The sequence below is a fragment of the Teleopsis dalmanni genome, chromosome 2 (assembly GCF_002237135.1).
Source record: "Teleopsis dalmanni isolate 2A chromosome 2, ASM223713v2, whole genome shotgun sequence".
NCBI classification, from domain to species: Eukaryota; Metazoa; Arthropoda; class Insecta; order Diptera; family Diopsidae; genus Teleopsis; species Teleopsis dalmanni.
Genome location: NC_051847.1, coordinates 14,612,874 through 14,640,671, shown reverse-complemented (window position 1 = coordinate 14,640,671; position 27,798 = coordinate 14,612,874). Strand labels below are relative to the sequence as shown.

The 27,798-nt window shown below is 28.6% G+C and overlaps 2 protein-coding genes across 2 annotated transcripts; both read left to right on the top strand.

Annotated features, from left to right (window-relative positions):
- Positions 1-320: 320 nt before the first annotated feature.
- On the top strand, positions 321-2,446 carry LOC119682774 (endocuticle structural glycoprotein SgAbd-4). Its single transcript, XM_038096283.1, has 2 exons — positions 321-625; positions 2,097-2,446. Exons 1-2 carry the CDS (start codon positions 474-476, stop codon positions 2,332-2,334), a joined length of 390 nt encoding a protein of 129 aa, XP_037952211.1. The 5' UTR covers positions 321-473; the 3' UTR covers positions 2,335-2,446.
- Positions 2,447-16,804: 14,358 nt separating this feature from the next.
- On the top strand, positions 16,805-17,688 carry LOC119685502 (endocuticle structural glycoprotein ABD-4). The gene is made up of 2 exons (XM_038099800.1): positions 16,805-16,843; positions 16,945-17,688. Exons 1-2 carry the CDS (start codon positions 16,832-16,834, stop codon positions 17,506-17,508), a joined length of 576 nt encoding a protein of 191 aa, XP_037955728.1. The 5' UTR covers positions 16,805-16,831; the 3' UTR covers positions 17,509-17,688.
- Positions 17,689-27,798: the final 10,110 nt, after the last annotated feature.

Here is a 27,798-nt window from a genome sequence, read left to right as displayed (position 1 = left end):
AGTACAATAAAAATAAAAATAAAATCAAAATATAACTGAAAGATAATTTCAAAAAATGAGTAAATTTTGCACATGTTACTTATTATATTTTGAAGTTACTCTTTTGTCATTTTTTTAGCTGTACAGAGCTGTACAGAGCTTTACTTAGATACTCTTATCTAGCGCGCCCATCTTTCCCTTGATATCATTCATACACACGCACAAAATGTACACCACAAAATAAAACGACTTAGTGTCTCTAGTCCGTGCATCTGCCTATTTTTCTGTCGAATCTTTCTTCTTCAACGCACAAATGAGCATATAAAAGACCCGCCTGACATTCAGATGACAACAGTTCGGAATAAATGTTTAAGTGAAGTGGATTACACAAACGATTTTCGATTATTTCATTCTAGATATATTTAAATACAATTAATAAATAATTATTGTGTTAATATTTGAAGTGTGAACAGTGATAAAAAGATATATACAATATGTATAAGCTTGGTACAGTGATTTTATGCGCCGTTTTCTTCGCATTTGTAATTGCACGTCCTGCGCAGGAACAAGCATCCACATCAACGACGCCTGCTACAATCATTAATCAAGTGGATGTGAACAATCCGGATGGCAGTTATAATAGCAGGTGAAGAAATGGAAAAAAAATTTAAAATATAAAAACGATAATTTTTAATTCAAATATATCGATAATAATAATAGTCGATAATAATTTTTGAAAATGGTGAACATTTTCTAGATATGGAAAAAATTTTGTTGGCATATCTACCTTCACACTTTATGTCCAGGCCCAGATACTAGTATCTTGGTTTTCTTAGTCTAAAACTCTTAAGTTTTAGAAAAATATTTAATAATATATAATATAAATTTTAGATATTCATATCTATAATATCTATATTATTTATAGATGTTATAGGTATTACTATAACAAGTAATAAATAGGAATAAATAGGAGCGACCATGATTGAACTTTTGTGCTGTTAAAGTTCGAAATTAGTAGTTCTGTTTAAATAAGTTTTTACTAAATTAAATAAATGCGAAAATATTACCAACATCACTTATCGATACAGCCCAAAATGAGATTCGGCTTCCGTTACAGTTTTGTTCAAATCTCAATACAGACCAGTATGGGATTTTCCGTCCTTTACAGTCTTGTTCCATACTCCTTTACCTCTGACAAGGGCTTTACAGTTTATTTTCCCAAGAAATTAAATCAATAAAATATCATTTATTGATATAATAAAGAAGTCACACTTTTTATTGCCCACTATGCATTGTGGGTAAAGTAAGCTATACTTAAACATTTTATCTAGGTGTAAGCTTACATGTATTCCCATAATCTGTGCTTTTCATCTTAATCTCTGTGATTTGGTATACAATATAAAGTGAGAGTATATTTAAATAAACTTAATATTATTCTATTAGTTATATTGTTTGTTGTACTTCTATAATAACTTATAATACGATGTGATTATTTTCATTGAAATATATCTTAAACCTTATAATACTGGATATCACTGTTAGAAAATATTTAACTCATTAAAGGAAATTTAAATAATAATTTCGTATTATTATTTTTAGTATTATTCTGTTTACAATAAAACTGCTTAAGAATTTTATTTTTTTATTTCAATAATAAATTTCAACCAAAATATATATATATATATTTGTATGTCAACCAAAATTAGAAACCTATTAAGTAACCAGACGTTCTGACTATTATATGACAGGTTCACTGTCTTCTGCTAATTAAGAGTTAGTTGTAGCATAAAGACCTACTCAGTTCATAATACTCTGTTCTACATTTTCACAGTGCACATCTAAGTCCATCCTAATATTATATGTACATTGATAGCATGGTAACTAAATAGCATTAATTCATTAAACGTATTAATGTTCCTCAACTTGTACATCAAATTAATATTATAAAAATAAATTACGAACCAAAAGTTGAACTTATAGTTCTTTCTCAAACTACGCTTCATATCCAAAAAATCGTTATTATATTAGTAATCTATTATACTCTTATTATCTCTTAAACACTTAACATTTTATTTGATTAAAATATTTAATATACTACATATTCGAATTCATTATAGTTATGAGACGTCTAATGGAATCAAAGTAGAAAATATTGGCTACATGAAAAAAATTCTAGTACCAAAATCTGAAACCGCTGATGGTCAAGTGCTTGAAGAACATGAAGAATTAATTTTAGTGCAGTCAGGATCATATTCATACATGGATCCAGAAGGAAATATAATAACACTGCGTTATGTGGCAGATGAGAATGGTTTCCAACCAGAAGGAGATCACTTACCAGTCGCGCCCCAATAAAATAAAATTAATGAAAATGTTGACTAAATAGTTTGGCCGGTACCCAAACGACTTAAATTACTTAAAACTGTAAAAAATATTCCATTTGTAAATGGTTTTAGTATTAATAATAAGTTTTAAATAAAAATGAATTTTATTCATTTAAATTAAAACGGTTAAGTATTAAAAAATTAAATTAAAAATTCTTTCCAATTTAAATTTGCTGCCATTGAAAATTTGTTTTCGCTTTAGTATTCTAATTATTAGATATTTTTAAGTTTATGTTAAAAATGTAAAATAATAAAATAAAAATGTATCACATTAAATTAATTAAAAAGTTAAAGAGATATCTTTTATTATTATTTTTATCGTTTATTTCTTATAGCTATCTCTTATCGTTAACACTCCTTACAGATTTGGTAATAAATTCGCAAACTATAATTTTATCACGTACTTTGCAAAGTTTTTTTAAAAATAGAAAAATAGAATAAAAAAATGTTTAAAATTTTGGAAAATCAAATGATGAATCAAATGAACTTTATAACACAGAAAACTTCGCTCTCTGATCTTTATAATTTCGAAAATATCAAGGATAGGAATTCATGATACATTCAATTATATGTCATGTATCGTTTTTATAAATGGAGTGTATCAGCAATTAATAAATTAATATTAATAAATTAATGATAATAATAATAAAGAAAAGAACAATGTACTTATAAAAGTAATTAAAATGAATTAATAATTTTTAATAATTAAAAATAAATATGTATAATATCAATAAAATAATATAATTAATTCAAATTAATTAAAATAACAATTAATAAATGATAATGAAAATAAAAAACAATATAAACATAAACGTAGTTAAAATAAATGTACAACTCTTAATAATAAAAATAATAATAATAATAAAAACGGACTAATTGATCAATAGTTTTTTTTAAGAGGGTATTATTTTACTATTGACGAATTAACTCGTTTTAAAAACAAAACTATTATTAAACAATGTTGGCGAAAACCATAAATTAAAAAAAATAATTATCATAATTATAGATATATATAATATCAATAAAAAAAATAATTATTAATAAATGATAATATTCGTAATAATAAATTAAACAAAATTATAATAAGTAATTGTAATAAATAATAGTAATAATAATTAAAAAATGGTACTAACAAACAATATTATGATAAAAAATGAGAAAACCGAATAATAATTAATAACAAGTAAAAATATAACGTCAATAAAATATTTTTTATTATATTTTTAATAATTTTTAATTCATAAAAATAAAATTTATTGGATGCAATTCGTTGTTCTCTATTGAAAAAAAAAACTTTTCATATAGACAAAATATTCTGTTTTATTTATTTTCAAGCATTTAAATATGTTTTTAAATAAATTCATAAAATATAAAAACTTTTTATATAGACAAAATATTTTGTTTTATTTATTTCTAAGCATTTATTTCTAAGCATAATTTATTTAATTTTGAACATTATGGAAGCTCAAGTACTTGCTCTCTCCACTACTCTGTACTATTTGATAATAAAAGTATGATCTTTATTATGTCGTATGAGTTGCGATATATCATACTTCTTTGAAATTCCTTTTATTGATCTGAACTATAGTACGATATTAATCTAATGTTTTTTACAGTCCCATAAACATATGCAAATTTAAATTCTCTAATAATAAATACATTAAATACAATACCAACACCATTTGAGATCTGGTTGTGGTTAAATTTCCACCACATAATTATTTAAAAAAATGTTTTGATCCAAAAAATAATGTTGTTGTTTATATTTCTGTTTGGGTAGATAGATTTTGAAGTATTGAATTAACATGAACTCATTGCTCACACTTAAAGTCTTTTGTATCCACCGCAGGGCATATCATAACCCATATTTATTTTCCTCACCGCAATTGAGTTTTTATTGCATTTAAATATGCATAAATGCTACTTGAAATTTGTTTTTTCCCCACTTAAAGCATTTATTTATTTGCTATATGTTTATTTATTTATTTAATTTATTTTAATTTGTTGTAAGTTTCAAGTTTGAGCACTTGTTTTCAGAAGGTCGAGTGCTTATTTGTTGACATAAGTCATCATCGGTAACAACACGGTTCGACGTGAGCATCACTTTTGGCGTTTGGTGATAAAATCAGTGAAAGTCTTTACAGCCATTTCAGGTGTTCAGGTGTTGATGAAGGTCAAGAAATCATTTGATAAATAAACAAAATTGATTCTGATTTGAAATAATTTAGAATTTTGATTTTTAAGAACTGAACTGACTAAATAACTAAACTTAAGAGTATTATTTTCCGTCGATAAGTGGTTAAAAAACATTTGACAACAGCCTTGGATTTTAATATAAAATTATATTTATTATTATTAATAACTATTTAAGATATTATTTTTTTCAATTCTTTTTTCTTATTTTTTTATTGTTACTCATATTTTCAGCATTTATCACTTCAAAAATTCTTATTATCAAAAGTTTCTCATTTACTAAACATCCGGTAATAGTCCGATTTGACAAGTATTTTCCTTACAAATACAATATATCTATGAATTAACTTTAGAATAAGACCAAGTTTATTGATATTTTGATACATATCTTCTTTAGGCAAGTGATCCGGTAAATCTTGTTTAAAGTAAGAATATAACAAGGTAATTAATTCATATGAAAAATTATTTATATTATATATATATATATATATATTTATATGTACTCTGAAATTAGATTTCTTAGAAATCATGCATGCATTGAATGCTCTGTATTAGTACTTATTATTCTAATTAGATGATAATTAGAAAATATCTAATGTTTATAATTCCATTTTATATTCTTGTTTATTAGAAATAGTCTTATAATAAACATTCAATGGATTTTTAGAAACATTTTTTACTCTCGATCTCAGTTGTCATTAATATATCTAACAAACCTTTTTAATTGACCGATATGGTATCGAAGTAATTTCCTTTCTTTATCAATTTTAATTTGAGTTTAGGAACAGTCAGAAGCCGCTCAGAGCCACCTGAAATGAATACTGTGAAAGATCGATAAGTATTATGCTTTATTTTGTCAAGAATTCAATTACCATATTGACTATGTTTGATGGTGCATTATCATGTAATAAAAACCAACGCTAGTTCGCAGAAACTCATCGAAGTGCAACTACTAGCTCTCAGTAGTTGTAAACCTCTCAGATGACATTCTGAACTCAAAGTGATCTGAATTGAATTCATCATCATCTTAATTCGTGACTATACAGTCCATGTAGTCTCCAAGTCTGCTTAACAACATCCTTCCATTCTTCTCTGCTGCTCTTCTGGTCTTCTTGAAGCCTAATATATACGTTTTTGCTTTTTCTGCTATCATGCTATATTTAGACTATTTATTTCTGACTCGTATTGAAAACACCACGTTTCATCAATGGTCTTGATGGATCCCTTCAAAATATTTTTAATCTACGTGTCTTTCCAGTCTGTTTAGTCGTCCATTAAAATGTGTGGCACAAAACATTAGCAGATCATTTGCTCAAACTTTGGTAGAAATTTCATAAACTACACTTTATGTAAAAGTATATCATTTTCCTCTGATACCACTTAAAAAAAATTATTTGAAATTGTTGACATTTTGTGTTGTAAGTCTTTTTCGTGTCCTCATGACTATTATGAAACTAAACCTTCCAAAAACCTGTATGCGAAACATTCATTTCATATGAATCTGCGTCACTATTTTTGAATTTAAAATTCAAGTTAATATTCTCCCTATATTTTTTTTTTATTTTTGACCGTAATCCACAGAGTGACATGTCAGTGTAAAGTGTAAATGAAACTTGTCCGAAATATTAACAGTAAGTAGTTAAAGCTTACATCATTTATCTATTATTACTCTTTTATAAATGTCGAAACTCTAAGAATTTTTAGCTAAGACAGACTAATAGTGTTATCCATGTGTAAATCTGGATTCTATATAGATTCACTCTCGATCTGTCAAATTTTCTTGTCCAATCCAACATTTTATGTTTTTAGTCGTGTTACTAAATATTCACATTATTTACAAATAAATATATATCGAATGAAATCACAGCTTATCTGTCAAATCATATAAAACAGCTGTTAATTTCAGTGTAATCTTGCTACTTTGGTAAAAGATCTAGAGTGTTATAAATTAATCGCGAGTGTTATACAGATTTACCAGTCCCAGATTTGTCCAATCGAAAACGTCATAAATATGTACCGATATTATCTTTTGGTCTATTGCTTTCATTCTATTATCTTTTCTGTTACTGCTATTTATATATTGCATGTCAATGCATTATTATTAAACTTTAGCTGAATTTTGCTCGAATGTTTCGCTGGAATGCCTACCACAATCAATAACGAACCCTAACTAGTTTATAACTAATTATATGCTAAAAATAATGACAGTTAAAAATATTTGTAACAAAATTGTTTATCATCTTTTTCTAACACCTAAAAGTAGACAATAGTATTTGCTCACTTTTAAATATGGATCATTTTGATTGTTTTTATTATATGAAGAATTTTATTAACTTATATATGTGCAAATTAAAGGTAATGAACTTCTACGGAGAAAAAATGATTACGCAACTATTAGAATCAAATTATTTATTCATTCTTTCTCTCAAGAAAGCCAATAAAATTGTTGCTGATACAATAAAAAGTACGACGACCGGCTACGCGAACAGAAAAAAAGAACGAACCGTCCAAAAATTTAGAAAAGATTATACATTTTTTGGTGTCTGTTGGCAGGTGACATTTCACTTGTTTCAGACCGGATTATGTGCTTTATTATTTAATGTACCCACACATCTGAGTTGGATACTCGTATGTTGAGAAGTAGCATTTTTATGGCGGCACGTGATGTGATTTTCAACGGACTCAACGGTAGATTTCAAGTCACTAGGCTAGTAACGATTTGAGTGGTATTACGCGGCATTTAAGCCGTTTAAAAGTAAAAATAATTTTATTCATTTATGCCGGTAAAAAAGAAGACAATCTGAATAAATGCCACAATGACTTTTACAGCAATGGTGGGAATTGCGTGATGTCGAGCAAAAAATCTTATTTTCCGATTGTACATTATTTTTTATGACAGATAGAATAATTTAATTCTTGGGAATTATGTTGCTTGTTTACGAAAAAGGTTTCGCACTGATACCATCTGCAAGCGAACTCTTGTGTTTGGCAAATGGGTGTGGCATTATATGATGCATACTAAAGTGGTTGATTAGTTGGTATGTGACTTTGGTTTATTACATCCTTTAAAGCAAGTCAAAATATCAACTATAAAGAATAACAAGTTCTCAGATAATTTACTATATTTTAAAATTAAATATTTGATTTCTTTTCTAATATTCAAATTAATCAAGATAATATATTTTAGAAAAACCTGAACTGTAATTTCAACTATAATTGCTTAAAAATATTTTTCTAGTTGACTTTATATAAAATGTAAAGAAGACCATCAATCAAATTTGCTTTTTGCCCTTTGAGCAAACACAAGTAGTACTTCAATGATCACATATTACATTTGGTTAAGGGATAAGAAATCAAGTTTTTTTTAAATATTTTTATAGTTATTTATTTTACAACAAATTAGTAAACAATTAGTATTTGAAATTTAATAATTTAATGGCTCAGCAGTAACAAAACTTTCAAGGTTGCAACCTACTGTACTAAAGGTGTTAGTTAACGAAACGTTCAAGATGTGAAAAGATACATTGATTCTACCTAAAGTAACGCTTAGCTGTTTTTATGGCATCCATTGCGAAATTTGCATTAAATTAGCATTAAATTTTATCATCGTTTTACTCGTTCTACTTGTGAGGTTCTGTATGCTTCTGCCTAATACTATCTGCACTAATACCATTTACGGGCTGCATTCTTTGGTGTGGAACTACTTCAAGTAAAAAATGTTGATAGGCAAATGTCAAATGTAAAACTACAATTTTTCAAACTGCGTTTTTCAAGTTTTGTGCAAAATTCGCATGGAAAATCGTAGTGGAAATGATTTGAGGAAACAGAACTCCAAACTTAAATTTGTCGACTTTTTTTAAACAAATTTTAAATTATTGAAAATCTTTTTTAGATATCACTAGAATCAATACAACAATACAACTTCATTGTAATAAAATTATTTTAAATTAATTTCTTTAACTCAAATATATTTAATACTCTTTTTTTAATACCCTTTCTCTCTATTACTCTTTTATTGCAATGAAAAGTATTATTAATATATTTCTTTTTAAGACTGTAATAAAAGAATATTTAAATAAGGAATTTTTAAAGAGTTTTGTTTGCATATGATCATATAATTCAATAATCTTCTCGGCGGATATGCTTTCGACTTTTTTCAATATCTTAGTAAAAAGATTTTCAATAAAAAAGAAAGTGGTAAAGAAATTTTATTATAATCAGAAAGGACTAAGAAATGAATGTGACAACAATATTCAATAGACATAATACTTAACACCAAATCTAATAGAGAAAGCAAAGTTGTTCATATTTCAACAAAGTTTTCGCTTAAGTCGATAAACTTCTAACAACGATGACCCAACTTTGTCAACTCCTTTAAATAGCGCATTTCATTAAGGATTACAGAACAGTCGGTCCAAGCGAAGAACAGGCCCATGGACACAACAACTAAATATATGAAGTCAGATTTAGTGATACATTAACTTTATTAAACCATAGATTTTTTCTTTGGAAATTGTAAGTTTTTTAATAATTACGACACAACAACTAAATACATGAAGTCAGATTTGGGGATACATTGACTTTATTAAACCAAAGATTTGTTTTCTTTGGAAATTGCAAGTTTTTCAATAATTACGACAATCAATTTATTCATTATTACTGCATGTTTCTTCCAATTATTGTACAACCCATTTCTTGACAGTCAAAGACTTACACATCCTTACAATCGAAATAAGCTAAAGCTGTGATCCTTTCAAATGACGTTATAGTCTTCATTTTCTTCGGAGCTCTTGCATATTTTTCAATAAACTGCTTCTTATCTTTCTTTATTGTAGTGGTGGATCATCAACCTTCATCAATCTATGCAATATGAATAAATCAACCTTGCTCAAACCATTCTAACAGAATCTTAAAAACATTTGAAGGATTGTCTTTTTAGTACAAGGTTAAAACAATGAGCGTATAGCTTTCCCATGTTAAGTAAAACATACACATTCTTAACAAGATCTCTTATTCTCTTTTTTAATAACGTATAATCTCATTTGATACACTTTTTTAATATTTTCATTACTAACAGTTCTATAAGGAAAAGCACTAAACCAACATACAAAATATTTTATAATATCCAACTTATCTTTACCTCTCTACCAACTTTCAACTCTTATAAAATTGTCTTTATCATGTTTTGTAGCAATATTTTGTTTAGATATTATTAAATATATTATCAATATAGATTTAACTTAAAAACAATAATAATTATTTGCTCTATTTAATTTGCGTGCAACCAAAGATCTACTGACTTCTAAAGTTAAGCTTATATTTCAGATCTCATAAGTTCAAAATATTTGATTTACAATCTTAATTCTCATCTCAGTTAATAAATCATCGAACGATCTCACGTCACCAAAAGAGACCAACTAACAATATAGATTCCCTATTATTACGAGTATTAATAGCTGACACTTGTCATCATTCAAAGCAACTATAAAATCGATATTTAATTTTTATTGTTTATTTATTTACTACTTACCCAATAAGACATTTAATTTAATTTTTGTCTTTATTATCTTGTTATTGACATTAACGGAGCTGTTATCCAGAAGAAATTCCCGTTCTTCAACTGTTCAAGACTTTGGCAATATACCGGAAAAATTTCTGGCAAAACAGTAAATAATGAGAGATAAAGATATATAATAGCCGCATCGAAATGCGAAGGTCTTCAGATATATAATACTGTGTCCAAATACTACATGTAAATTATTTACTTGGATATTTCTGATAACAAAAACTTGTGCAGTTGGGAAAAAAACAAAAATAAAAATAAAAATAAATAAAAAAATTATCTTCAAAATTTCATTTATTGCAATTTTATGTTAAAAGTAGCAGCACGAAAAGATTTAAGCCAACTGCGCTCGTTTCTTACTTTTTGTTTTTATTATTGTTTTTGTTGTTATTATTTCATTTTCAGTAAATCGTGTTTTTATCTTTTTCCACAAAATGTAAGATTTAATGGCATCAAGTAGGTCAGTGTGTGAGTGAAGTCATCGTCATCATTCCGAACGTCATTATTATCATCTCAACAGCAGCCAAAGCGGCCAAAGTAGAGTTTTAATCGCCATCGCCTCTGTGCAGAAAAAAGCTAAGATAAAACCGAAAACTCTTGATTTCATTGAAAGGAGTTGCTTGACAGCAGGGAAACTCGTTTGGTGCAAACTCATTGCGAATTACGAAAAGGTTCATGTCGAAATGATGTTCCTTTTAATTTTTTATCATCTAAAATTAGTAACTTAAAGCTAATCAAGTTATATCATCAGCATAATATGTTTAATTTAATATATACTTAATTCTGTATATTATTATTGTAGATACTATCATAATTAATTAGATTAACACATGAAGAAATATTAACAAATCTTAAGAATAATTACATTATTGGATATTATTTATTATTAAAAATCAAAATAATAATATCTTTCTTAAGAATTACTTCTGATTATATGTTTTGACACAGTATTACCAATGGGCGGGCCCCGTAGAGATATCAGTCTTGTAGTAGGTTTACTAACAGATCATTGTATTCTAGATATCATGCTAGGAGACTGAATCTCTCTTTCAACCATTTTTGCCGCAGTTGTGGTGAGGATGACGAAAGTGCCTCCCACCTGCTTTGTTTCTGTCCGCACATGCGCCGCGTCGCCTTAAGTTTTTGGAGGCTTTTTTTTTTTGAGGACCTTGGCGAACTTCGAGACTTCCCTCTATATAGCATTATAAGCTTTGCTAAGGGTTCTAAGTGGTTTTAGCCCATGTATTTTCAATAATACGGTAGCATAATGGGCCTATATGCATAAGTGGAATCCCCTGGAAGCGTCGGTATTACCTAACCTACCCATAAGCGTACCCAGAGCCGAAATTAGGACCGCTGATGTACTGATATCATTTTATTATATATTTTAAAGTGTGCTAAGGCACCCATCTTTAGTACTTTTTTCTTTTTCTTTTTGGCTTATATTAGCTAGTATATTTCACCCCTAGTTCATTGAAAACTTGAAAATTAGATTTTGTTCACAAAAATCTAAAAGATCCCTTTCCCTGCCCCTACCTGTGTACGCCCATGGTATTACCCCACACTCTTTGTAAAAGGTTTTCAGGAATTATCAAATGAAAAATCATTAATTAACGAACATTTATTTTATCGCTTTTAAGCAGATTCCATCGTGTGAAATACAACTCTGCCAGCGCTTGATCAAATCGTTTTCGATATATTTTACGTAGAGTGTTTGAGGTATAGTCTTAAGTCCTTTTGTACATTCTCTTTATTCGGCGCAAAACCAAACCGTTTTAGCTTCAGGGACAAAAATATGACATTACAGAAATATGTCAGAATAAAACGATGCTTCCAGAACTCTACGCCAAAAACTCTGGCATAATGATGGAACAGTAAAAGCACACCTGCAGTACAGTGCTACCAACGCGTATCCTTTTTCAATTTTCACTCTGATACAAAGTATTTTAGAGGACTCTATCCAAATAAAAGCATGCAGTTGAAAAACCACTTATATCTCAAAAAAGTTTCACCCAAATAACTTAGTTCACATACCAATGTTTAAAAGAACAAAAAATATCTAACTTCAGAGATCTCTCCTATACGATTTTTTTTATTTTTTTACTAAAAATTAGTTCCGAGCCTCGCGGAAGTTTTCAAGAAAAATCATACAGTCCGAAAACCGCCTATATCTCAAAAAGTTTCATGCAAATAGTTTAAGTTGTATACAATTGTGGAAGTATATAGGGGGTAATTCATTCGAAAAACTCCAGCCCTACAATTTTTTCCTTACGACACATTCTTTGTATATAATATGTTCATTGTACAATCGCCACATCCGTCATTACAAGTCAATCCAAAGCACAATACCTACTTTCAACATAACTGCAACATAACAGGGTTACTAGGTATATATTTAATCAAATTTTTTTTGATTAAATTACAAAACCTTAATAATCTATATTCCTTTTATAATACGAATGAAAGAAAAACTTATTCTCTTTTGTTATAACAATTTTTTTATATTACATGCCAAATTATGCAATTCTTGCTTTCGAACCAATTTTATGTTATTTGGCTCTGCGCATGAACTTTGGCCAAAAATGAGTCAGCAACAACAATACCAAACGCTACAGAAACTTAAATCGAACCTAACTTAAAACGTGAACTAACATAAAAATTCGACAAAGACTGAAAATGGCTGGGAACTCCTTTAAAATTGAAGCATTTTGATCGTGGGTGCGGAAGATGAATGATGCTGCACTTCGTAACGAAACCAAACTAAAGCAATTGTTATAAGTGATTTGTTTCTTAAAAATATAAGTGAAGAGGAAAATTAGCATATGTACTCTCATAAAAGACTATACACATACGCACGGCTCTCTATTTTATAAAACTTAACTATATAATCGAAATAATACTGCTGAAGATAATCTATAAACTATATTAAGGTATCGCTTTTAACAATGCTTGTAATAAGATTCATTCAAAGCCTAGTTTTACATTTGACTACTTTTTACAAAACTGTCTTTATATGACATGACAAATAAGTTCTTGCTTCGGTACCATATATGCTAAAACTAGATTCATACAAAGAAGTAGTATGCCACTACGCAGGGATAAAATGCGAAATAATAAAGAGTTCCGCATTTAAATAATATTTTCTTACCGTATTTATAAATAGAAATTACATGCGAGTATTATATGGTTTTGCTGATTTTCCGTACATTCTGCTATATAGTTAAGTAGCATAAGTTAAATTTACTATTGAACAGCAATAAACTAACCTGACGAATGAACTTAAGAGAATTCAAAAGCTATTGTACCAGAATGATAAAATAAATGTAAATCCCTAGATCTCTAAATTCGTAAGTCTACCAACTTTATAACTTTATTTTATCTGCAGAGCTTATTCTATTATCCAAAGTTAGACTTTTGTGATAAATTTCCTCTGCATCTCATTCAAAAAAGTTCACGAATATAGACGATTTATTAACGTATTAGGCAGTAGCTCTAAGGCAAGCCTAGCTTAGGACAGGCCAACACAAATTGGGCTAATATGTTCTTGCTTCATATATATATGCTCAAATAGATTTCAAAGAAAATCTCTCTTTTATTCTATAGAAATAAATCGAATGTATCTTAGATAATATCAATGTACTGCAGAGAAGCATGAACAGACTTGTCTGTCCTATCGAGTCTTCTAAAGTACATATCTACCAGCGTTCGAGGAAATGACACCGGAACACCTGTTGTGGCCATATCTAGACATATCCAATTTCTTGTGTGACCTATTTTTTATTTTATTATTGACATTAATATTGGCGAGAACTTGTATTTACCAGTATGTCCAGCGGTTCATTGATTTTAACATGCCTAATTTCTAACCCACAATTATGAGGAATGCGGAATCAAAACGATTTTCTTAGGTAAATAAAAAGAATTTGATCTTCCTTTCAGTTCACCAAGCTACATACCTAACCAATCAACATATAAAATGATATTTCTGTCGGTTTACAATTTTTTTAGATTAAAGTTATATACTACTAATAGCTTGGGATGGAACGAATTACTTATTTAATCTCTTTAATTTAATTATATATCAAAACTATTATGAATTGTGTATTCAATTAAACACAGCCAAAGCTCTTCCTTAATATATCAATCACTTGGATACCGACTTGTCTATTTCTTACAAAACTCTTCCAATCATAAAAATGCGAAGCTGGCAACCAAAAGCTTAATACCCTTTGTACAGAAAAATTGATTAATTGTCAATTTGTCAGTCAGACAAGTCAACAATTTATTTCTATTTTTATAGCCTATTTCCTTACTAAATTGTTTTATTTTTGTCTTCTCTTTCGATTTTTCATTTTTCTCAACTTTTGTTAACTAAGTAAATAATTTGTGTAAAAACTAATTGTTGTACTCGTAAATGACATGAAGTTTAAAGACAACAATACCAGATCCACAAACTCAATATTGGTATTACCACATCGGTAATTTGGCTTTGGCGCAAGTTATTCATTTGCATTTCAGCAAATAAACATAAACGCAATTATTCGAATGCAGTCTTCGGGGGCAGAGACAACGGCATCTTCATTCTGTTTGCTTTTTAAATGTGCACTAAATTTAACGGAGTACATGAGTACTAAATACTCTATGTGAGTGTATGTATGTGTGTATGTGTATCGCATAAAAACTGCCATTTAACAGGCTAAACAGTGTTGCCATGTGTTAACACAATTGAGCATTGAATTGCAATTAATTTAAGACGATTTTTACTTGCCTCTGAGCTATCGGTGTTATAAGGAGAAACAACTTATTTTTTATATGTATTTTCTATATATGCGAAAACTGTTTATGTATTTGGAATATTATTCATAAACATGCATTAACTTATGTATGCAATTATTTGTAAATAACAGTTCGTTTTTGACAGACGACATTTAGATTTAAGCTGTAAAATCACTTCACATCACCTAAGGTGCGATGTACAGAAATATTTAAAAAGTTTATTGAGCTTTTTGGAACAAACTGATAATAATTTATATGTTAACATTACTCTAAAGTACACTGCACACAGTACACAGTTAAATACAATATAACATAAATAACTTGTATTACTAAATGTAAAAACAAATGGAAGTTTATCTAGATATTTATGTGCGTACACTCCAATTTGTATATTTGTGGCATATGTTTTCGCTATTTTGATGAATATACTAATTACTAACATATTAAGATTTATTATTAAAGAGGTTTTTAGAACAATAGTGAACTATAACAACATATATTCATTTTATTTTATTTTAATTAATTGAATTTTTAGGCTGAATTCATATTCGAATTTTTACAGTGTTCGATGACTCATTGCCAACAGCTTTTACCATGATGTATTGACGCTGAAATACGTCATTAGCAAATAACATTCGTTGTATGATTATTCTTGTGAAATAATTTTTAATTTAATTATTCGTAAATAATTTTTTTAACACTGCTAGTATCAGGAATCGAACTTGTGTCCTGCTAAATTTGAAGCTCAGAGTCAGCGCTCCTTAACCAACTGACAAAAAGCCGTACTTGACTTTGCTGTATTAATTTGCTGTGAAAGTTTTATTAACAAATTCACTTGCTGTGTTTATATTAGAACGAAATCATAAACCAGCTGTAGTATAATTGAATTAATTAGTTATATTTTTATTTTTAATTGCTAAATTTCATTACTATTTTGTTTGTAGAGGCATTATTTGTTGCATTTATGATTAAAAAAAAATTAATGGCAGTCTGTACGAAATTACTTAATATATTTCTTAGTTAGTTCAATATGATGTCCTGTCTTCTGCATTTCAAATCAAATACTTTTCATAGAAATAATTACTTATAAAATAGTTTTTATTCTATATATTCTTATATAACAATAATTTTGATAGAAACTCATATTCGCTAAAACATATGTTGACTTTTCATACATAGTGGACTATTAAACCCTCTTTAATAAAAAGTGTTTTTTACATACTTAAAGTCGTTTACAAGTTTATTAATATGAGTTTTAGTTGGATTAATAAAAAAATAAATAATTAGCTACTTAAGAAAAAAATTAATATATGACAAAATTATTTTACTAATTACATTTGATTTTTTTTAAATTTCCTATTAAAGTGAACTAATAATATCTGTATAATAACTTATATTGAGAGCGATAGTTGTTTTGCTCTTAAATACTGAAGCAAATACGACAGCTAAGAAAAATATTTACTAAACAAAAATTTCCACTGAAATACAATTACGAGTACATACCGCAAATGCAATGAAGATTTACGACAAAATCTTTGAAGATACCAAACAATTACAGAAACGCGCCAAAACCATTTTCAGCTACGACCACAAATACAACAAAAGCGCGACTTAGAGCGCACTGCGCCAAGTGAATTGGATACATAACGGCATCGGTGTGAATATGCGCTTTGGGTAAATTACTTAAAATACGTTTGACTGTGTGAGTGAGTATCTATGTGCATAAACGTACCGAAAGCTGTTAAGGAGGCACTGTAGCTGCCAGTATAAATAGCTTAAATAGGGCCTGTTGTTGAACAGTCTTTTTTTGAGCCCGCTTTCACTTGGCAACGCGACAGTAGCAAATAAAGAAAAACGGTTGTGCTACAATAAAAAAAATTTAAACTTAAAACTGTGTCAGGATCTTCTTAAATAAAATCATAAAAAATATTAAAAGATGAAAGTGCTTGTAAGTAGTGAAAATTATAAATAATAAATGTTTGAAATTAAAAAAAAAACGTAACGAAATATTAGATAAATAATATTACATTTTTTGTTGTAATTTTTTAGTTTCTCTTGTATATCTGCGTAGTCATTTTTGCATTGTCCTGTTACGCGCAGCATCATCATGGCGGGCATCCAAACGCTAATAACATACCGCGCGATGAAAAAGCCGAGCAACGTGAATACCATCGCGACACAACCACTTGGATTCCTATACTGAAATATAACAAAGAACAAAGTGAAGATGGTAGCTATAAAACTGAATATGAAACTGGCAATAATATTGTGCATGAGGAAACCGGCTTTCTGAAGGACTTTTCGGAAAAAAATCCTAATGGTGTATTAGTACAACATGGACAGTACTCCTATCAGTCACCTGAGGGAGAGGTAGTTAATGTACAATATACCGCCGATGAAAATGGTTTCCGTGCTACAGGCGATCATATACCGACACCACCAGCCATACCAGATGAAATACAAAAAGGTTTGGATCAAATTTATGCCGGCATTAAATTGCAACAGGAACGCTTAGAACAGCGAGCTAAAAGCGATCCAGATTTTGCTAAAAAACTAGAGGAACGGCGTGTGGCAAATCAAAATGGCCAATATTTGGGACTTTTAGAAAATTAAATAGTGGAAAGGAGTTGTAAACACTGAATTGGATGCCTGTCTAGCATCGTCCACATACCTAAAAAAATAAAACTAACCGTACTCAAATTAAGAGGAAAGCTACAAACAAACATATTAATTTTTAAAATTTTTAAAAGAACAAAGACTGTGATTTGCCTTTAAGTTTTTAAAAACCATTAATCGGAGATGTGCTATTTTTAAACTATATTCAATTTTAGTTTTTTGTTAAAAGTTTTTATATATCCAAAAAGAGAAATAAGCATAAAAGTTATATATGTATTTGATATTCAAAAATTATGGAAATTCGATAACTAACATAAATTATATATATTATAAAATTAAATAAAATATTTAAAAAGTAAATAACTTCATTTGTGATTTCTTTAAATATAACCACTTTCTAAGAAATACCCAAAATCTACAGAACACTTAAACGAATGTAGTAATGCATCAAGAACTCTTTATTTTTATTAAATACTACCAACAATAAAAAAAAGAAACCAATTCAAACTGTCAAGATTTGATACATAGATCTCATCTCTACAACTATCTAATGTGACGATTATGTGATGTTAAATAAAAAAAGTGTTATGATGTTATGTTACCATAAGATTTAAAGTTCTACTTTATTTATATATATACGTATTTGTATATATTAAAAATATTTCAAAAATTAATGGTTTACAATACGTTGTTGAAGTGAAATAGTTATATATTATATATATATATTAGAGCCTGAAATCTTTTGAAATGAAAGATGTCTACATCGTGCAGCAAGTACTTACCTAATCCAATTAAGGTCATGATATAGCCACATGCTAAACAGTTATCTCATTGATTCTTAATTGAATTCTTCAATTATTAATGTGTGCCCTAAAACGTCACTTCCCCTGCAGTCTCGGATGAGCTCTATTAATTGTTGCATCCGTTAAATTTAAGCGACTAGTTTCGTTCAGCTCAAACTAGGCTAGTTTTACTTATTATCCTATAGATGGATAATAATCCTTCCTCATCCTTCCTCATCCCAAACATAGTATTTAAACTCAGAAATACCGTATAAAAATGAATGACACGGCACAAAGAAAACCAGATGAATTTTATCTTTATCGTCTAAAATATGTACAAACTTTTAAGATAAAAATTATTTTCAAAAAAAAAATAAATTAAAATCAAATACAGAAGGAATATAATTAGCTTCATAAGTTTTACCAAAAATATATCTGCTATTTAATTTATAGCATTGTCATATTTTACAATATTAAATTGTAATATTTAGATGGATATATCTAGTAGAGTTGATCTGCAAGAGATGCTACATAGAACACAAGTGGATCCGATGCATGATTTAGTATTACACTTAGTAAGGGTTGCTATAACCTATGCATTCTCGATTTAAAAGTTACCCAAATCGTTAACCCCATTTACCTCATTCTGATAGCAATTACTAATAATTCTGTGGATTCTTCCATGTATTATTTTTTAACAAGTCATCTGCGTAATAAATTATGGTGTAATAATTCTTTCTCCTTTTCTTAGCTTAAGATACCAACATCAGCAAATAGAATTCTCCCTATTCATGACTGCATACTAGGCATGATCTTATTATATGGAATATAATAATACCGATTTTGGTGTTACTTAAGTATTATTGTGTTCATTATCTGTGTGGGTTAAGAACCAGATTTATTTACTGTTTTCGCCGATGATCCTATTATTTCAACTCAATTTTTTTTCAGATAAGGACACAATATCGGGGATTTACAGAAGATACAGAAGATATGGGAAACGGCAGTACACCGTAGATTTACAGGTACTGATGGGTATGTAAATACTTAGAAAGTACCTTATACATTTTATGACAACACCATTATTTTTATTATGTGCTCAGAGTAACAATATTTTACTAAAATACATATAAAATGATTTTTATCGAACATAAGTAGAACTTTATTAAAACTACTTCATATCCAATCTGAGATTCATGTTCTGTTCACAATAATATATACATGAAGAGTGCTACAAAACAAAAAAAATATATTTAGTAATTATTAATATTTTAAAAATTTAATAATTCCATTTTGTCATAAATGGTTATAGTTAATGATTTGTTTTTATTTTAATTCCATACATTTTTTAATAATGCCTTCAATTAATTAATGAAATTACCTAAATTAAAAACAGTACATAAAATACCAGTAAAAGTTTAAAAGGTGCAGATAACACTCTCAGTATCACTATATCATCTAAAAAGTAAAATTTAAATAATATTCTCATAGTATGAGTATTAGAGAATATATCAATAATTTTTAATGATTTGCTTCCCAAAGATCGAAAGACTTAAGCAACAAACTCGACAAAATTTACCTTATTTGGATACAAACCTTTGACTTAAACTTATATTGTTATAAAAATTCGAACAGATAGAAAATATTTAATTTTCTTTATAATATTAGTGTAATATTATAATTTATTACTAATACAAAAAACTTTTATTAAAAGTTTTAATAACAGAACAAAAATTAATATAAAAACATTATATTAATTTTATATTTAAGTTCTCCGTATAAAAAAAAATATTTCAATTAAAAATATTTTTAATTTCACTATTTATATTTAATGTTTATTGTTTTAGTAATATATCATTTTGGCTTTTTTTATCGCGTATCTATAATAACTTAAATAAGTGAATTAAATAAGTTCAATGTGCATAAAAAATAAAGTAATAAACATTTCATCAACATGTTATTATCAATTGAATCTTCCACTTAATTTCAAATCAATTATAACTAAAATGTCAAATCAAAATTTTGGCATTAATTAAACTGATTTCATATATTTAATTTATGCTCAACTTTGTAACACATCCATTTATGTGTAATGAACGAAATGTGTTGATCACAAGTTTGTTGCTCCCGTCAGCGATTTTACCAATTTACCTCATAATTCATACTTTTCTTTTTGCAGTTTCAATACATCATCGTTAACCTCATCATCGGCTCACAATAATTATAAACATTATGACCATTTTCAGCAACATCATCATTATCTACCGTCTATCATCTATCGTCTATCGTCTATCGCCTATCGTCGTCGGCAAAATGGAATGGTAAATGTGGCTCAACTCTTCTCTTAATTCGCAGCATTGCATAACTGTGACAGTTTGAATCTGAGTTTTGTTGCTTTCAGCTGTAAAAACCGTTTTCGTATAAAATTTGCTCATTATTATATTATACAATTTATTTTCTTAAGCCGCGAACACATCAGAAGCTTTACTCGTGAATGTTTGAGGTGTGTTTTGTTAGCAAATTTTCAAGAAAACTGCGTTTAAATGCATGAGAAGTCAAATTATGGAAATCTGAATTGGGCAATACCTCTTAAGTGGAATTTATAAAAACAATCTAAGATAACAAACCTATTGGGCGGAATCTACAATATCTACTCACATATAACCTATGTATGTTCTTAGTTTTTTTTTCTATTTTTCGTCTCTTCACGAGGTTAGAATTTGTATCAAGTTTGTTGATATGTTACTAATGGGAGACTTCGGAAATCTAACATAGTAAATTCATATACGAATGTTCTTGATCAGTTCAGCAAAATAAATGGATCATATTTGATGTTTGTCGTCTCTGTCAGTCGATTTCATCTCTGAGTTTTAGTTTAATCAAATGTAATTTGTTGAATAAATTTTTTAAGTAATTCTCTCTTATATACCTATAGTTGAAATGAAGATAAATGTTATGTCATGAGTGTAAATATTATTTGAAATATTGACTTTTCATTTGAATGCGTTCGGGTTGGTATATAGTTGTGTTAAAAGCAAATATTTCAGATCCTGAGATAATTAACATAATAATTAATTCATTAATAAATAATCAGTCAAATTAGTAAGAGTCTTTTCTCTCAATTGTGATTTGGGATTTGATGAACATATCTCTATTGCATTTATTTAGCCATAACAATCCGTTTCCAGCCTAACGCAGCATATCTAGTCCGGTTAGTCCCCTCAACTTGATCACTTCACCGGACACACGTTCTACGTCTATGCCTTATTCCTCCGACACCTGATTCAAATACCTTTTTCGCTGGAGCATCTTCATCCAATCTCACGATATGCCAAGCCAGCGAAGCCGCTGGATAGTAATTCGCTAAATTAATTAATTCGTGGTTCATTCATATGCGATAGTCGACGCCAAGCATTTCTTTTGAGAATAGTTTTTAAATCATTAGGGTTTATACAATAGAAAATGTGAACACAGATTTTTCACTTGATATGATTTGCTGATTTGCTACAATATTTTTGATATTGTAGATATTGTCATTTCAGAAATATTAAAACCTGAACTCAAAGGTTTAGTATCAAATTATTATAGTAAAATATTATATGCGTTCATGAATGCATTCACAAATTGTGAGTTGATTGAATAGACGAACCGAAAACCATGCTGAAAACCAGGATTGAATTGCACATGTCTTCTCTCCACTCTAAGATTCAATAATAATTTACACAGCTTGTGAAATGATGGTAAATACAATATTTGCTAGTTATTGTTTGTATTATACTCACACTTAGGCGTAGTGAATAAAATAAGAATAGCAAACCATTGATATCGATTAAATGAGTGTTTTATGACAGTGAATAGCAAACAAATGAATAAATTTTGAATAAGTGAATGCTTGATCTTTTAATCATATAACAGTGTTCACGTAAGACATCTGTGGCAAATAAAAAAAAGCTAATGAAAAATCAACTATGTTTAAAGTTCGGTGACTTGCTAAAGAATTCCAGTTTACATTTTGACATAATAAGTTAGTCAAACTGTTGTTTTAGCATTTACATATAATGATTTATCTAAATGACTTTAAAGCACACAACACTTGCACTAGACACTTACTGGACAGAAAATGCAGTAAGTAATAGTATTTAATATAAATTTAAATAGCGACTAGTCAGTAAATCACTTCAGTGGTCACAGGAGACTGTTGCTAGAATATAACTTTAAAAAAAATCCTATCAAAATGTCTCTGTTTAATGTTCGTGCTCTTCAATCTCTTACATTACTTGCAGTTAATGATGCCTCAAATAAATCAATCCAATGAAAACACGGCCATTCCCTATACCTTTTCCTTTTTTCTAATGCATTAATTTCTCTTATTGGCTAAGCTTGCCTGTCCAACTCTACCGGACCATAACATAAAAACTAACTCTACTCCACTTTACTTCTATGATACTAAATTAATTAAATATAAATTCTTACGACTCTCAACTTGATTTTACAAAACTTGCTTTATGATAGGTGCATTCCTCAAAGCTGATAAGTATTAATGTGATAGTAACAATCAGTACTAACATCAGTTCTGTGATAACGAAACAGTTCGTGATTCATTCGGATACTACAGCTATAGCTTGTATATAAAAGACTAAAGGCCTCGCGAAGAACTTTTCTCTTTCTAAGATCTAAAGTTATAGTTGTGTTAGGGTTGTAATACCCATCACAGTTATTATTAATAGGTAGTAATAAATCGAAATTGTTGTGGGTATCTAACCTCGATTTTTGAAACGTCCTTTTCTGTAGACTCGTTGAGAGTTATTTTTGAAAAAAGTTTTTAAACCTCGCAAAAATCTAAACAAATCATTAGCTTTCTACAAATTAGATAATAAAATTTTAGCAACCACAAATGTGGCACTATATACCAATTAATTGATGATAAAAGGGATTAAACGTACAATATCTAAACAATCGATGGCATTCAATCATAACAAGCTCTCTTGTATTTTTTCGTATATCTGCTTTTGCTATGTCTTTGACTTTTATGCATTAATAATAGAATAATAACAAAAGTAATAATTTCCCTTGCAAAACTAACTAATCAAAAAGCGAAATAGGAAATCTGTAAATGCCTAGAAGCGATCTTTGCTGAAGTAAAAAATGGATTGCCAATTGGTCTGTGATTTCGATCAACTCAGTTGCTGATCTTACGTTTACCACTTCGGACCATCGGAGAAGACATTAGCGCGTGAAATATAAAAATATTCTTTCAATAACTTTTGAGTTTATTTTAAATAAACTGGTGTTTATTTTTTATTTTTATTTTTTCTTGTTGTGTTTGTATTTCGAAAAGCTGAGGTGTGCAAAATTGATGCTGTGAATACGTTTGAATAGCGTTAAATCTTCATTTGTGCCGTTAAAGAGGCACAATGACTCTGATTCAGACAAAAGCAAATAAATTCAACAAATTTTTACAGTAAAACTTTATTAAAGAATTGGGACATTGGAAGTGTAAAATAAAAGAAAATATATTCAAAATAACGAATAGCAGAAAAAGTGCAAAGCAAATTTATTAATTAAAAATTCCTTTAAACAAAATATATTGAAATATGCATCTGAGAACATTATATATATTATTGAGTATTTGGAAGATTCTCGTTGTGCAAGCGAAATCATTAAAAATCGATTACACATCAGAAGCAATAAAATTAAGTTCCACCGGAAATGTCACCACTCCGGTGTCTGCAGCGTTACGCATACCGGTAAATGAATACATGAGAGGAGAATTGACTGAAGATTATAGAACACTAAGTGCGAAACATGCAACGAATCCCTTTACAATACAATTGCCAAATGGCTTTAATCCACAAGCTGCACCAGAACGAAATTATTTTGAGGAAAACCGATCATCGTCTGCAAATTTCAATGAAACGATATATGCAAATATAACACCCGAAACGATAGGACTGCCTAAAGGTTTCAATCCTGTACCACCACCAATTAAACCATTACTTTATCCTTTTGTCACTGAAACGACTGCTGTGAATAACAAGGAATTATCGGTAGGTTGGAAACCAATTGTTAATCCTGTGGCTCCTATGCAAATACCAGGCACTACAGTCACACCATCACTGCAGAAGTACAAACTTGAATCGGGTACTGGTGTCATAGCTGCTGATGGTATACATGCAATGGATTCTATAATTTATGGAGCTTGGAAACCGGAAGCGCCACTACAACCTGATGATGTTGTTGAATATTCAGCTGAAAATCAATATACAGTACAACGACGTGTAGATGATTCATTTGAAGAGGCTGCCGATAATCCTATTGGTAAGTAATTAAACAAAACATTTAAAGTTTGGCATGTTATTTATTTAGTTACTTAATAATGAAAAAAAATCAGTTTTAAAAATTATTATAAAATACCATAATAATAAATACCAAACTTTAAATGTTTGATTTATAAATGATTTCATTTAATTTACCCATTTTTAAGCAGCTTTGCATGGTATTTGTTTAAAAATGTTTTATTTGAAAAATGTTTTCATGCATTTTTTTTTGATTTTTCTGATTGAAAGAACTATTTATATATACATATATAAATACAATATGTTTTATAATCGTTCTATATTATAATAGAAAATATTCAAAAATATCCAATTTTTGAGGTATTTCATATACCAAGTCATCATCGGACTTAGTACTATTCTTTCAAAAATATCCAATTTTGTTTTAACATATATCTTTTATTAATTTCCCAGGTTTCAACTATACAACTCTACTCTAAAGATTTTAACTATTATTGTGGTATTCCAGAAAACTTAACATACCACATAATAGCAATTTAAATATCGCTATATTTTTTTTATCCAAAAAAAAGAATAATAATTTCATTTCAGTTTTTATCTTTCAACTCTTTCCAATCAAATTTCCACATAAGGATCTGTATTTAACATATGTTCGGCATACCGAACATAGAACTAGGATACAGAGGACCTTGAATTTCATCACTTTATAATACGCATGCTTAAATAACTATCAGCACTTCCACTCAGACACATAATCGTCCGATAACTCCAATAGTTTTTATTATAAATAGAGGTTAATGTTGTAAACTTTAAAAGAAAGCTTTTATTATTATAAGGTACCGGTAAAGACTTCTTGATTTGAAATATATTGTGTTTTTTCAATGTGGAATTTGCTTTTAACATAATGCAGTAACAGAAAGTTTACCGATACCACATTTCGATATCTTGTTCAAAATCTTATTAGATTTAAAGAGATTAATTTTCTAGCAAAAATTAAAATAAATAACACTACTTGGTATTGGAAACTTTATTACGCAGGGTTTGGATTCTAATTCTACTAAGGTTTTGGATGATTCTGTGGAGAAGCTTCAAGCACTCCTTAAATTCACAAAAATGTCTACTACGGCATCTCTCTACTTAGACATTCAACTCTAGATGATATCATTTGCGAACAATAGATCAATGCTAAACTTACAACCATTCAAAGAAACTAACTTTACCTTACAGTATAGTATGTAAATATAATATAATAGAAGCCGGAGAATAATATTTATTATTTATTGTGTTAACACCATAATTCTTTGCTATCCTAACCAATTATGGTTAAGTGCTACTTTTGCAGTTTTTCATATAAACAAACTACAGAGACAAACCAATTCCCATTAAGTACTACTAAAAACAATATATTATATATAATACAGTATGTATTGATAATATAATATATATGTTTTGGAAATTATAATTTGTTTTCTCGATAAAAATATTGTGTATAATTTGTAAAATAACTTAATAATATATTATTAATTATAAACTGTACTTACATTGTGCTTAATTTTCTGTATGTTTCAGATGAACTCATTGAACCAATGGGTATAAGTCATCCTATTCCAACAAATCATAAACAAACTTCAAACTCACAGACTCAACTTCCAAAATATCATAAAAAATTGAAACAACACACGTATTCCAATCAGGGAGTTACAATTCCAACGGCACAAATGAAAAATACTCTTGCCGCTATAAAAGTAATAAATCTTAACTCTACCGATCCATTATTTGTTAAAATGGCCAATCAAATTAATCACTCAGCAGAATTCAATATATATCCAACAACAACAAAAACAACACTAAAGACACAGCTAAGCCAAGAGGAAAACCAAAGTGACTACAACGAAACAACAAATGTTAAAAATTGGCCAACTGATTTTATGGCTGAAGACGGAAATGATGTCGTTATGATGGAAACAACAGAGTCGACTAATAATTATATGGCAGTTTCTACATTAGCTCCTCCAATTCTAAACATACATGAAGTCGAAGATGCTTTACTGGCACAAATTCCCGATAATATTACAAAGATTGGTACACCATATCAAAATTTTACATTGATTGAGGATCCAAAAATATGTGTACCAGTTACGGTTCAGGAAAAAGCAATGGGCGCAATGGACGAACTTATTGAAGTAGAACGTATTTACTGTTTTCCAATTCCAGAAAATTTCGTAGAAACTACAACCTGGAATAACAGTTTAGAACCAACAGAACAAGTCAAAACTGTACATAAGACTTTTATGGATTATACTTCTTTTGCACTAAAGTTGAAGAGAAATTGCTATTTAAATTTAATTACAGCGTTGATACTAGTATTAAATTTAAATCTTAATTAAGTATTTATTTATTTTATAATAATTCTCAGGTTTTATTTTTTAATTATATGATTTTGGTCACTTGTAATATAATATCAAAATAAATTATTTATAAAGTCATTTTTACTTTTATATTTAATTGTATATATATATTCCTTTGATTTCTGTCTTTTTGTTTTGTAAATACAGTCAAACTTCCATAAGTCGAACTTCTATAACTCGAATTTTCTATAATTCGAACTAAATGGAGTGCAACAGGGTTTAGAGAGCAAATTACATACAATCACAACAAAATTCTTTAATTCGAAGTCCTCTTAAGCCGAACCTTTTCTTTGCAAAATAGTATTTCGCATTATAAAAATTTGTCTGTATTTCATATATTGTGACCAAACAGAAAAGATAAAAACGCATTATATACACAACAGTGCGTTCGATAAGTACTATATTTTATGAATTAAAGATGTTCAAGATATCGTTTTAATTTATTATAATAAATGAAACAAATTATTTTGTTTTTATACCTCCTGATTTCATTCCGTGTACAAATCAATGAGATCTGGATAAAATTGGGTTCCGTACAAACCACTTAGGTGTCGTGATTTATATTAATAAATAAATTCAATGAAAAATTCAAATGCAACCGTGAATAGTAAGGCTATATTATATGATACGCCGCAACAATTATTTTACGTTTGTCATAATTTTTTCTCAGCACATACCATCAATTGTATGAATTAAAATTTATGATATTATGAATTCTAAGTTAAACGTGCTATAAGCAAATTTCTTCTTGAACGTACTTTTAAGGTACTGCACTCTTGCAGACGTTTTGCAACACTTAAT

Bases quoted from the DNA above. Each gene is read 5' to 3' on its own strand.
- LOC119682774 (XM_038096283.1), top strand. From the start codon at position 474: ATGTATAAGCTTGGTACAGTGATTTTATGCGCCGTTTTCTTCGCATTT. The intron at 626-2,096 runs GTGAAGAAATGG...AATTCATTATAG, and splicing joins GATGGCAGTTATAATAGCAG to TTATGAGACGTCTAATGGAA.